Here is a 13,996-nt window from a genome sequence, read left to right as displayed (position 1 = left end):
CTGGTTATTTTTATTTGCAAATGACTAGAACAGTTATGTCAAAAGCATGGAACAGTTTGAGTGACATCCTAAACATATTGACGTTGCAACATACTTTGAAAGGGAAACTATTCTTATAACAAATATCATGAACTCCAATTCATAATAAGAACAAACAAGGCAATGAGACCTATTACAATGTACTTGTGGCTTCCAGATCAAAACATTTTCCCTTTGATGACTTGGAGAGGCAGATCAATTATTGCCAACGGGGCAGGGCTTTGTTTAGTCTGTAGTTCTTTAGTCAGTGATTTGAAGAGCTATAACTATATACATAACTATATATGTAGTTATGCATGCTTATCTACAATTGGGCACTTTTCTAAATAAGAGATAAGCATATTTCCTAACCCAAATTATACCATGGATCTATAAATATTCTAAATTCCTGACTTCTGATCCCAGCACTAAAGAAAAAGGAGAAGATTAAAAGAAATGTCCAGCCATTAAGAGAAAAGACTGGGGAAGACTACCCTGAAAACAGGTAGAAATACTGAACTATGCTCTATTATCATTCCACTACTTTACACAGTGATTCTCCCAACCAATTTTTCTGTAAGAATAAGGTCTATGATGAAGACCTAGTTTAATTACATAGGTGTTATTAAAATGAGATCTGGCAAAATGGGTCAAATTGTTGCATACATCACTCCTAAGGTATAGACATTAAATGTATATACAACCAATGTTGCTCTAGTTCGGATGTGAAATGATATAATGTTTAGTCTCTACCAAGCAAGAAATTCATGTTTTGCTCTTTAACCACATCAAAATGGCATTGGGTTGAGTGATAACAAAAATATAAAACATGAAAATAAAAAATTTTATTGGGAGTGAAAATGTTATGTACAGTCAGAATAGGGTTGATGAAATGTATCACATTAACAACCTTTGTTTAAGAAACAAATGCAGGTTTCGTAAAGGAAGAAGTTGGAAGCTTAAAACAGTTTTCTATACACAATTTCCAACCAGTTTAGTAACAAGACCTCAATTTACACAAATTATACTGATCACTGAGGGAAAAGTGTACTGATTTATGGCAATTATCCATCATCAACTCACTTTGTGCCCTCTAGATCTGTCTTTTACCATGATCCCATCTCTGGTGGTCCTGATCCCATTCCAAAGGTCTTTGCTATCTATAATTGGGCATTTGCCCATAGCAGGGGTTAGTAAGTAGGGGCTTTTGTGTATTGTGGATTAAATAAATTCCACATGCTTTTGAGTAAACTCATGGTTTTCAAGACAGCTGCTTGAACCAAATCTGGAACCATTGCCCCTTCATAGGAGTGTTTAAGTTACATGTACACATGTATAAACAGTTTTGAAATAATATAAGTATGTGCACATCTTTATTAATACAATATCAATTCTCATGCAAGATAATGGGATTCTTTACAATTCTAAAAGCCATTAAACAAAAATAAATATCTGTATGTGGTATGAAAAATAATCTTAAATGAACAATATTCATTATACTTATTTCTATCATCCAAACAGAAAACATCCATCAAGAACAATTTTATCTATGTTTATTTAATTATAACAAAAATACAACAATGCATACCAAATGGAAAAAATATATTTTAAAATGATGATAAAAACGTTTAGGGACAGCAATGACTAAATATAGCTGAAAGAATTACCCAGGTGCCATTAAAACACATTTGCAACTTATAATTGGTTATTGGTGTAAATTAGTAACTGAGTCCCAATTCACTTCTAAAAGTTATCAAAATATTTTCAAAATGTTACATAAAAACTGACAATATAAGTATTATATAAACACCAAACAAAAATTATTTAAGAATATTTATGTATCCTGAGATAAAATGCAAATCACACTTCTTATGCCAGATATATACTACCTTTCTCCTCACACACAATTGTGAGGTTTCTGTATTTTGTACATGCCAACATAAAGTAATGATAACATGTTGGTGCAAATTTCAGCCATAAAAGCAATCTGCTTCATATTTTAAATATTCCTACGATGAAACATCAGGACTCCAGTTTCATTAATCAACATTTTATGAAGACATGAATAGAATTTGGTTTTGACTCCTCGAATCATGGCTGAAAACTCTCAGCAAAGGATTCTAGGCTTTTTTTCTCACACCAACTGACCCAGAGTATATTTTAAGAAATGTTTATTTTCTGTGCATATTTGTTTTAAAATTATAAATTCCTGAGCACTTTTTCTTCTTCCTCCTCATCACTGTCAGTCACGTTGACTTGCTGGATACTAGAGGGAGTTGAGGTGGGAGCTGTGAAGACGTTCTCCAAAGCCCCAATGTCCAGCTGGGGTATGGGATTTAAGTATTCTTCCCCACTGTGGCTGTGGCTGTTATAGTAAGAGGTCCCATCCATGCTCTCACAACCCCGAGAATCTTCATTGTGTGTGCGCTCGTCTGGGTAGTCTCTGAAAGGGTAGTCTCTATTTAAAGCTGAAAACATAGCCTCGTGTTTTTGGTACCTGTCTTCATAATAACCAAGGCATTCTGGCATTGAGCTTGGAAAATTCCCATAGCCAAAGGGAGGCCGACTGTAAGGACATGTGCTGTGGCAGAAAGATACAAAAAAGGAATTAGATTAGATCTTGCCCGAATCTTTCCTTGCATACCAACTAATTGAGAAAGTTAACTGCATTCTCTTTGGGGCCTGGAAAGTTCCCAAGATCCTTTATGAAACCATTTCATATATTCATTTGCTCTTTCCCCACTGCCCAAGTCCTACTCAAAATAAATAGCAAAGGAAGTCTGCAACTAGAATAACCACCAGTATTTATTTATTACTTGCTCCTGCCTTCTTACCTTTTGCTGACCTTGATAAAGAAAAATTGCTTATCCTGGCCTCTTAGGGTATTTCACATTATGAAAGGTTTTGGAAATAAAGGTACATGTTTTGTCAAGCTAACAAATCACATGGTAAATAATTCAACAATTGTTCTTACTGGTGTTTGAAAGAAAGCTCATGGGGGGTAGAAAATATATAAGTTAAAAGGGTTGAAATCAAGAGCTCCTAAACACTGAATTCCTGGAACAGAAGATGACAACTTTATTTTTTAATTAACATTCAATAACAGAGTAAATTAAAAACACTCTTACTATCACATACCATATACCATCAAGATTTAGAACTGAAATTTAACTGTGATCTTTAAGGTCTTTTGCAAACATTTTTTGGAAAAGAAGAATGTGGGGGAAAAAAGACTTTTGCAAACCAAATAATTCTGCCATTCAAAATCATTTGCCAGTTTTTTAAAAAGTATTATTATCTCCTTCAAAAGTCAAGAACAGGAATTATAGGAAGAAGTATAGAAAAGGTCTACCACCGTGGGCTCGTGGACTCCATCTAGTGACAAATAATTTAAACACAATAACTATATGCATTAGGCAAAACCTATGATGAGTTGGGTATTTCATTTTACGACCCCGCGTTTGAAAGAAAGAAAGAGAAGCCAGTCAGTCAATTTGTTTACTTTTAAGAATATAAATATGACTGACATATTATATTACTATCTCAAACTGTGAAACTAATTCCCACTTCCAAATCTTCAAATGCTAGGTTCCTTGTTCATGTTAAATATCACAAATGTGAGGCAAAGCTTCCCCAAATTTTCAGCTTTCCATTCCTACTGCCACATCTTAGTTCCGGCTTTTTAAATGTAATACGTGTTCCCTCAATTTAAAAGGTCTGTTATGAGAAACAAGAGGATATGTATTAGTACTGAATACACTATCCTTCTAGCTACTATGATTTTGTTCATGCAACTTCCCAGCTATAGGTCTCTTGGTCCATTGCATTTTATAGGTTCTCCAGAAGGAATATTAAATCTACCTGCTCCACAAAGTCCTCACTTCAGGTAGAAATAATTCACCCAGTAACTATCTTTTTCAAGATTCAGTGTAAGCAAGACACTATGCAAGGCCTGAAGGAGAAATTTTTTAACGACCTAATATCTTGATATATACTAGGTGTGCTAAAGTTTGTAATGCCAGCATTACGACGACTACATTGATGCAGCAAAGACAGGTTAGTGTCATACTCAGAGAATGAAAAATTCAATTAAGACAAAGGTAATCCCAGATTACACGGATGAAAATAAATGACAATAAGAGCATTGTGATGGTAGTGGGGAAAGCATCAGTGAAAATGATTAGAATAATATTTTCTAGGCATTGGCTAAGGATTTTATGTTGTCTCAATTATTCCTCAGAACAATCCTATGAGATAGATACTATAAATATCTCTTCAGTGGAGGAAACTGAGCCTTAGAAGAGGTTAATATTATACAATCTCATAATTAGTAAGTGGCAGAACAGTACAGGGCACTCTGACTCCAGAGCTTGTTTACTTAAATACCATGCCACACTATCTGGGCACTAGTTCTAGTTGTGCCACATACAAACCTGGTAAACTTAAGTAGCTCTTCAATCATCTGAGACTTGGGTCCTTAATAAAATAGCAATAACATTGCCTGTTCTGTCAATTTAAAAGGTCTGTTATGAGAAACAAGAGGATATGTATAAGTACTTTGGAAACTGGAAATACTATTTCAGTGTGTGATTGGTAAGTCTCACAGGAAGTTATATTTAATAATGTGCTCATAAACACACATAAATGTACATTTTACTTTTACTTTCAAAAAGAACGAAAACAAAGCTAGGAAAAAATGTAAATAAAGATGGTTATCAATGGGGTAAAGAAGAAAGGAGAGAGGAGACAGGGATAGAAGCTAGATCTTTGTAAACATACAACTTGAATTATGGTTTGGACTTTGAAACCACATGAATATTACACAATTTTTAAATGAACTTATTTTTTTTAAAGTCAATCACTAACCAGGCAAAGTGATACATCTGTATTCCCAGTGACTTGGGAGACTGAGGCAGGAGGATCACAAGTTTGAGGCCAGCATAGTAATTTAGAAAGTCCCTCACCAACTTAGTTAAGACCCTATTACAAAATAGAATAAAAAGAACTGGGAAAGTACCTTAGTCACTGTAAAGCACCCTAGATTCAATCCCTAATAATTTAAATCGAGTATTTTTATTGTACCTTGCTGGTAACATATATCATAAAGATAAAATGAATCACAAATGAATCTTAAACTGTACTGAAGAATTTTATTGTTAGTGATATTGCTGATTTGAAACTATCGCTATCATTTTAAAATTATGCTCAGGAAAAAAACATGTTTAGTATGATAAAGCAAATAATTATGTAATCATTATTGGAAACTAAAATTTTTAATTTGACTGAAAAGATACTACCTCATAAAAAAATCAAAGAAATCAAAACTCTGCAATATTGTATTTATTTGGGAAGTAGCAATAAACTTGTAATCTTTTCTCATTCAAAAATACACATATTCAAATAATTTCCACTGACAAGGCCTACATACTTTGTTAATTCAATAGTAGTGAGCGTCCCTATTGCTCAAATTATAATTTCTAAATACTACTTTCACTAAAAGGAACCAGGGCTTCTGGGGAAAATGGCTGGTTCCAGGTCTCAAATAGATAACCTATGAGATGAATGTGGAACACACTGTGCCAAAGAGCTAAAATCTTTGATAGACATATAAATGGTATATGAAAAAATGCTCAGCATCACTAGTCATCAGGAAATATAAATCCAAACCACAATGTGATATCATCTCCCTTAAGTTAGAATGACTATCATCAAAAAGTTAAAAAGTAACAAATTCTGGCAAGAATTCTGTACACTGTTAGTGGTAATATAAATTAGTTTCACCGTTATGGAAAACAGTATGGAGATTCTTCAAAAAACTAAAACTATAAATACCATATGATCCAGCAATTCCACTACTGGGTATATATATTGAATCATTATACCAAAAAGATATTTTCACTCTCATATTTATTGCACTATTCATAATAGCCAAAATAAAGAGTCAACCAGTTGCCCTCCAGTGGATGAATGGATAAAGAAAATATGGTATTATCTATATAACAGAATATTATTCAGTCATATAAAGAATGAAAGCCTGTCATTTGCAGGAATTTGAAGTCATGATGTTGAGCAAAATACATCAGACATGGAAAGACGAATATCAAATGTTCTCAACTCATTTGTGGAAACTAAAAAGTTGATCTTGTAGAAGAATAGAATGGAATAGGGGTCACTAGAGAATGAGACAGGCAGGTTGAGGATATTTTATCCAAAATGCTTGGGACCAGAAATGTTTTTGATTTCAGAGTTTTTTGGATTTTGTCATAGTTACAGAGACAATACCAATTGAGCATCTCTAATCCCAAACCTGAAATCTGAAATGCTCCCAAATCTGAGACTTTTTGAGCACTGATAAGACACATGAAGTTTTAGATTTTGGAGCATTATGGATTTTGGAATTAGGGATTTCAACCTGTATTGATGTATTTGTAGATGAAATTATATGTCTGTGATTTGCTTTAAAATATTTAAGACCTCTTCCTTCAAAAAAGTCATAGGAAATAGGATAAACGAGAAAAGCAAAAATGTTAATTGTTGAAGCTAGGTGATGGGTTCATGGAGATTCTACTATTGAAGGAGAGAATTTTTTTAATGACCTAATATCTCGATATGTACTAGATATGCTACATATTGGTGCAGAAATGAAAGGTTAGTGTCATACTCAGAGAACGAAAATTTCAATTAAGACAATGGTAATCCCAGATTACATGAATGAAAATAAATGACAATAAAAGCATTGTGATAGTAGTGGGGAAAGCATCATTGAAAATGATTCGAATGATATTTTCTAGGCATTGGCTAAAGATTTTATGTTGTTTTCAATTATTCCTCAAACTACTATTCTGTTTTACAAATGAAATTTTCTACAAAAACTGATAAATAAAATATACCATTCATGAGGAATTGAAAGCAAGTTTTCCCTCTATTACTGAAGGAAACAAGAGTTTCTTCTAGTCTTTAGCACATTCTACCAAGGATTCAACCTTCGTGCTTACTGCCCTGGAAAAAACCCTCTACTGTGGCTGGAATTGTGGATAGTCTTTAGTCCCAGTAGAGGGGCTAAAGACATTAGTACTTACTTTTAGTGTTATAAATTCTATAGATTTTAGCAAATGTATAACGGCATAAATCTACCATTAAAGTGTCATACAGACACTGATTCACCACCCTGAAAATCTTCTGTGCTCTGCTTTTCTCCTTTGAGAATGCCCAGGAACTAGAGTAAGACACATGCAAAATGACAATTCATGGATTTGTACATTCCTTCTTCCACTCACATTAACCTCAAAAGTGCTCAACTATAGATTGAGTGTACTGTGTTGTTTAAATTCATTCCAAAATAAAATGCATGATCCATGGAATAAAGTCACTGGGTTGGCAAGCAATTCAGGGAACGAAATCAACAACTTTGAAACTTGGTGAGTTGCTATATATAGTCCATTGAATATGTACCATGGGTAAGTGCTAGATGTATCTCCAACTATGAAAATAACAAAGTATAGTATGTTAAAGATCTATGCTTCTAAAACCCTCTTTAAACATAATCTATAAATAGAAATGCAAATAACTATGGATTGTAAAGTACCCGACATGAAACAAGGATGCTGTGACAGGCTAAATAATAGTCCCCCAAAGACACCCCTGGAACCTGTGAGTACATAACCTTAATAACAAAAAGGACTCTGCTCATAAACCAGGGATTTTGAGATGGAAAGAATATCCCAGATTATCCAGTTAAGGCTCCATGTAACCAGGAGCATCAGAATGAAAAGAGATGTGACAATAGAAGCAGAGGTTAGAGTGATTTGAGGACAGAACCAGGAGCAAAGGGTACACAGGTGGTATGTAGAAGCTGAAAAGAGAAGGAAACTTTCTCCCCTAGAGACTCCGAGAAAAGTACAGCCCTGCCCACATTTTTTTAGCCCACACAGTGGATTGAATAGTGTCCCCCCAAATTCACATTTACCCTGAATCTCAGAATGTGACCTTATTTGGAAATAGGATATTTTCAGATAACAGTTAAATTGAGATTATACTTGGTTAGGGTAGAACTAATTCCAATGACTGGTGTCCTTATAAAGAGAAGATGACACACAGAGACATACATACACACACAGAAAAGAGGCCAGGTGATGATAAAGAAAGAGATTAGAATGATGCAAACAAAAGGAAAGGGGAGCTGAGAAGGGTCAGGAGCCACCAGAAGTTGGGAAGAGGCTTGGAAGAATTCTTCCCCAGAATCTTTGGAGGTAGATGGCCCTGTTGACAAATTAATTTTAGACTTCTATCCTCCAGAACTATGAAAGAATAATTATTATTTCCTTAAGTCACTAAGTTTGTGGTAATTTGTTATGTTAGCCCTAGGAATCTAATGCAGCCCAGAAGCACATTTCAGACTTCTGACTTCCAGAAATTTATATTGTTTAAGCTACTATGCTTGTAATAATTTGCTGTAGCAGCAATAGTAAACTAACTCTAGTTCAATTCAAATTTCAGCTTGATATCAATCCTAAAATTAACTATATCTAATTTAGAGTCTGAATTGCTTAAAATGATAACTTCCATTCTGCAAAAGTCCAAAAATAACCACAACTGCTCTTTATTTCTTCCATCTATTCAAATGGTTTCTGTAATGACAAGTGTTTGAGTATACAATTCTCTTTGGTATATATACCTAGATGTAGACTCATTGCTAATTCTATATTTAGTATTTTTGAGAAACTACCATTTTTCTAAAATGTCTATACCATTTTTATTCCCACCGGCAATATAAGAGCCTTTCAGTTCTCCACACAGTCATCCAAAATGTTTTTAAAAATTTTTTAAAATATTTTTTAAAATTCTAGCCATATTAATGGTGTTACATGGTAAATCATTGTCCTTTTGATTTGCTCTTCCCTAATGACTAATTCTGAAAGTCTTTTTTTTTTTTTTTTTTTTTGTACTGGGAATTGAACCCAGGACACTTAACCCCTTAGTCACATCCTTAGCTGGTTTTATATTTCATTTAAAAACAGGGTCTTGTTAAGTTGTTGAGGCTGGTTTTGAACTTGGAATCCTCTTGCCTCAGCCTTCTGAGCCACTGGGGCCACTGAATATCTTTACAAGTACTTTTTGGACATAAGGATAACTTCTCTGAAGAAATGTCTATTCAGATTTTCTGCCCATTTTTTTTCATTTAGTTGTGAGTTCTTTGTATATTCTGGATAAAAGTCCCTTATTATGCATGATTTGCAAATATTTTTATTCTGTAGGTTATCTATTTACTTTCTGAGTGTATCTTTTGATGCAAAAATGTTTTTAATTTTGAAAAAGTCCGGTTATCTATTTTTCTTTTGTTGCTTGTTTCTGATATCTATAAAACTATTCTCAAATCCAAGGTCAAAAAGTTTCTTCAATTCACTCAATTTTTGTATGTAGTGTGAGGTAAGAATCCAACTTCATTCTCTTGCATGTGGATATCCAGTTGTTGAAGACATTATTCTTTCCCCATTAAATAGTCTTGGCACCCCTGTTGAAAATCAATTGACCACAGATATATGTATTTATTTCTATACCTCTCAATTCTATTCAATTGATCTAAATATATCTCTATCCTTACGCTAGTACCATAGTTTTTTAAAAATATGGTATACATTTTTAAAAAATATACTTTATCTCTTAGAAAAATTTTAGGTGCATGACAAAATGGAGCAGAAGTACAGGTATCTCCCATATAATCCACCCCACACACACACACAATGGACAACATTCTCTCTATTAGCATATCCCATATAAAAGTGGAACATTTATTAAAACTGAAGAACCTGCATCGACACATCATTATCACCCAAGGTTCACAGTTGACATTAGGACTTACTCTTGGTGTTATAAATTCTATAGATTTTCGCAAATGTATAATGGCATAAATCTACCATTAAATTGTCATACAGAAGTTTCACCACCCTGAAAATCTTCTGTGCTCAGCTGATGCATCCCTTCCTTACAAGGAACCTTGCAATTCTTCTATCATGTCCGAGGTTTTATCTTTTCCAGAAGGTAACATAGTTGGAATCTTACACTATGTAGTCTTTTCATATTGGCTTCTTTCACCTAGCAAGATTCATTTAAGTTTCCTCCATGTCTTTTCATGGCTTAATAGTTCATTTTTTTTCTAGCACTGAATAATATTCATTGTTTGGGTGTCCCACAGTTTATCCATTCACCTACTGAAGGACATTCTCAATTGCTTCCAAGTTTTGGAAATTATGAATAAAGCCTCTGTAAACATCCATATACAGGTTTTTGAGTGGACACAAAATTCAATTTCTTTGGGTAAATACCAAGCAACACAATTACTGGATCATGTTTAGTTTTGTAAGAAACTGCCAATCTGTTTTCCAAAGTAGCTGTGTCATTTTGCATTTCCATCAACAATAAATGAGAGTTCCTGTTGCTCCACATACTCATCCAGCAATGCTTTGTGTTTAACATTCAAATATGTGTGTAGTGGTATCTTGCTGTTTTAATTTGCAACTCCCTAAAGATGTGATATTTCTCATTGTTTCCTTCAAAATAGCTTCGTTAGTGAGATGTTTATTCAGGTCTTTTGCTCATTTTTTAATTATAAGCTTCTTGTTTTCTTATTGTTGAATCTTCAGAGTTTTTGGTGCATTTTGGATAAGTTGTTTATCAGGTATGTCTTTTGCAAATATTTTAAACCAGTGTGTGGCTTATCTTCTCATTCTCTTGTGCCACATCAAAAGAGATATTGTTTTACAGTAAGTTTTGAGATCAGGACTTATGAGTCCTTCAAAGCTTTGTTCTTTTCAAGACAGTTTTGGCTATTTTAAGTTCAGTTAAAATTTCACATGAATTTTAAGATATTTTCCACTTCTGGAAAAAAAATTAGGATTTTTAGAGGGATTGCAATAACTCTGTAAATTGCTTTGGAATCTTTACAATATTAAATCTTCCAATCCACAAACACAGATGTCTTTCAATTTATTTATATCTTCTCTAATTTCCTTTAGCAACATTTTGCAGTTTTCAGTTTACAATTCTTATGTCTCCTTGATTAAATTTATTCCTATTTTATTCTTTTTGATGCTATTATAAATGAAATTGCTTTCCTAATTTTCACTATTATGCCCTCAAATTACTTCATTTGTTTATTAACTCTAATGTCTTTTTTGTGAACTCTTAAGATTTTCTACATACAGAATTACATCAATGAGAATTGAGGTAGTTTTACTTCCTTTTATCGTGGAATCTTTTCATTATTTTTTCTTCTTGCTAATTGATCTAGATTGAACTTCCAATGTTCAATAGAAGTAATGAAAATGGACATCCTTTTCTTATTCCTGACTTTATGGGGAAAGCTTTCCATCCTTCATTATTGAGTATGATGTTAGTTGTGTGTTTTTGATAAATTTCTTTATTATATTGAGGAAATTCCTTTCTCTTCCTAGTTTGATGAGTAAGTTTTGAAACTAGGAATTAATTTTTCTCAATAAAAGGGTATTGGGTTTTGTAAAATACTTTTCTGAATCAGTTGAGATGATATGTAGTTTCACTACTAATCAACTTTCAGAGACTGAACCATGCTTTCATAACTGGAATAAATCCTGCATGCTATTGTTTATATGCTGCTACATCAATATTCTAGTTTGTGCTTGTTTGTGGCATTGGGGATTGAATCCAAAGCTTAACACATGCTAGACAAGCACTCAGTCATTGAGCTACATTCCCAGTCAATTTTATTTTTTATTTTGAGACAGGGTCTCACTAAATTGCTGAGGTTGAACTTCAACTTGTGGTCTTCCTGCCTCAGCCTCCCAAGAAGCTAGGATTAGGTATATGTCACTATGACTGGCTGCTAGTATTTTGTTGAATATATTTTGTATCTACATTCATAAAGTATATGTAATTTTTTTTCCCCTGGATGTCTGCCTTTAGTAATAGGGTAACATGACCTTAAAAGTGTTCCCCTCTCTCCTCTATTGTGGAAGAGTTTGTGAAGGGCTGGTGTTAATACCTCTTTCAGTGTCTGGTAGAGTTCACCAGTGATGCTATCTGGTCCACAGCTTTTCTTTGGGGGGAGGTTTTAAATTATTGATTATAACCTATAGTTTTGTTTAGATTTTTCTTTCTTCTTGAGTCAGTTTTGGTAATTTGAGTATTTCTAAGAATTTTTCCATTTCATCTAGGTTATCTAATTTATAGAGTACAATTGTATACAGTATACTCTAATAATCACTGTTAATTCTGTAAGGATGATAGTAATATCCCCAATATCATTTCTGATTTTAGTGATTTATATCTTTTTTTCATAGTGTAGCTACACATTTTTCACTTTTATTGATTGGTTTTCTACTATTTTATCTATATGTATTTTGATATCTACTTTCTCTCTTGTACTTTAGCTTTGGTCTGCTGTTCTTTTTACAGCTTTTAAAATGTAAAGTTGAGTTTTTGATTTGAGATTTTTCTTTTTAAATGTAGACCATCCATTAAGGATATAAATTTAAATCTGACCACTGCTTTCAATACAGAAACACATATGTTTTAGTATGTTGGATTTTCATTTTCTTTCATCACAAAGTATTTGTCTCTTGTTTCTTTTTCTTTCTTCGTGTGTGTGTGTGTGTGTGTGTGTGTGTGTGTGTTTGGTCCAAGGGATTAAAACCAAGGGTGCTTTACCAATGAGCTAAATAAATTCCCCAGTCCTTTTTATTTTTTATTTTTGAGACAGAGGCTCACTAAGTTACAAAGGCTGGCCTCAGACATATAATCATCCTGATTCAACCTTCCTAGTTATTGGAATCACAGATGTGAGCTACCACACATGACTCAAAATATTTTTCTTCTTTTATAACTTCTTTGACCCACTGGTTGTTTAAAAGTGTGTTAATGCCCATATATTTGTGACTTTTTCAGTTTTCCTTCTATTATTTTTTAAATATCATTCCATTATAGAAAAGACACCTTACATAATTTCATATTTTTAAAATTTATTGAGACATTTTTGTGATCTAAAACTGATCTACTTTAGAATGTTCCCTGTACATGTGAGAAGTCTGTATATAATTGTTAGGTAGAATGGGTGTTTATGTGCATCTTAGGTCTAGCTGGTTTATAGTGTTTTCAGTCCTTTATTTCCTTATTGATCTCCATTATTGGATATATTTTGGATCATCTATCTATTACAGTGGGGTATTGAAGTCTTGTAGTTCTGCCTATTTCTTCCCTCAATTCTTTCAATTTTTGCTTCTTATATTTTTGGGTCCTGTTGTTGTGTGTGTGTGTGTGTGTGTGTGTATATATATATATATATATATATATATATATATATATATAATTGCTTTATTAATGTTTTGATGCTTAGGCCAATATGCAACATCCTTGTGTTAGTAAGCTCCTCATTGCCATCCAAAACACTTGACAACTTATAAGAGGGAAAGTCTATATTGGCTGACAGTTTCAGAGGTTCAGTCCATGGTGGGCCAACTCCACTGCCTCTGAGCCTAAAGTGAGGCAGAACAGCATGATGGAAGGGCATGGGGGAAGGAAACTGTTCACATCATGGCAGACAGGAAGGAGAGAGTGTGGAACGGGAAGGGCCTGCAGAGAAGATGAATCCTTCCCAAGCATGCCCCCAGAGATCTACCTCCTCCAGCCCACACCCCACCTGCTTACTGTTATCACTCAGTCCATTCGAACTAGAATGTACTGATTATAGTACTCATGATTTAATCATTTCACCTCTGAATATTCCTGTATTAACTCAAGAGCTTTTGGGGGCACCTTATATCATAACCATAATAGTCCCTGTTTCTTGTAATAATTTTTTACTTACAATCTACTTTGTCTGATATTATAGCCACCCTATCTCTCTTTTAGTTATTGTGTGAGTCAGCTTTCCATTGCTGTACAAACACCTGAAATAAATCAACTTATAAAGAGGAAAGGTTTATTTCAGCCTGCCATTTCAGAAGTT

The 13,996-nt window shown here is 33.6% G+C and overlaps 1 protein-coding gene across 2 annotated transcripts in view; it reads right to left on the bottom strand.

Moving 5' to 3' along the window:
* Nucleotides 1–841: 841 nt before the first annotated feature.
* The window catches only part of Sox30 (SRY-box transcription factor 30), a 38,648-nt gene continuing 25,493 nt past the window's right edge, over nt 842–13,996 (bottom strand). The window contains exon 5 of one of the 2 annotated variants that reach the window (XM_027938695.3): nt 842–2,599. In XM_027938695.3, coding sequence (XP_027794496.1) covers nt 2,218–2,599 — 382 coding nt within the window. In that variant the 3' untranslated portion in view covers nt 842–2,217. The remainder of the gene's footprint in view (nt 2,600–13,996) is intronic. The other variant, XM_027938696.2, reaches the window with a different exon arrangement.

Source organism: Marmota flaviventris, chromosome 5 (genome assembly GCF_047511675.1).
Source record: "Marmota flaviventris isolate mMarFla1 chromosome 5, mMarFla1.hap1, whole genome shotgun sequence".
In the NCBI taxonomy this organism is placed as follows: Eukaryota; Metazoa; Chordata; class Mammalia; order Rodentia; family Sciuridae; genus Marmota; species Marmota flaviventris.
The sequence above is the reverse complement of the archived record's forward strand: the minus strand, read 5'-3'. Positions and strand labels throughout refer to the sequence as shown.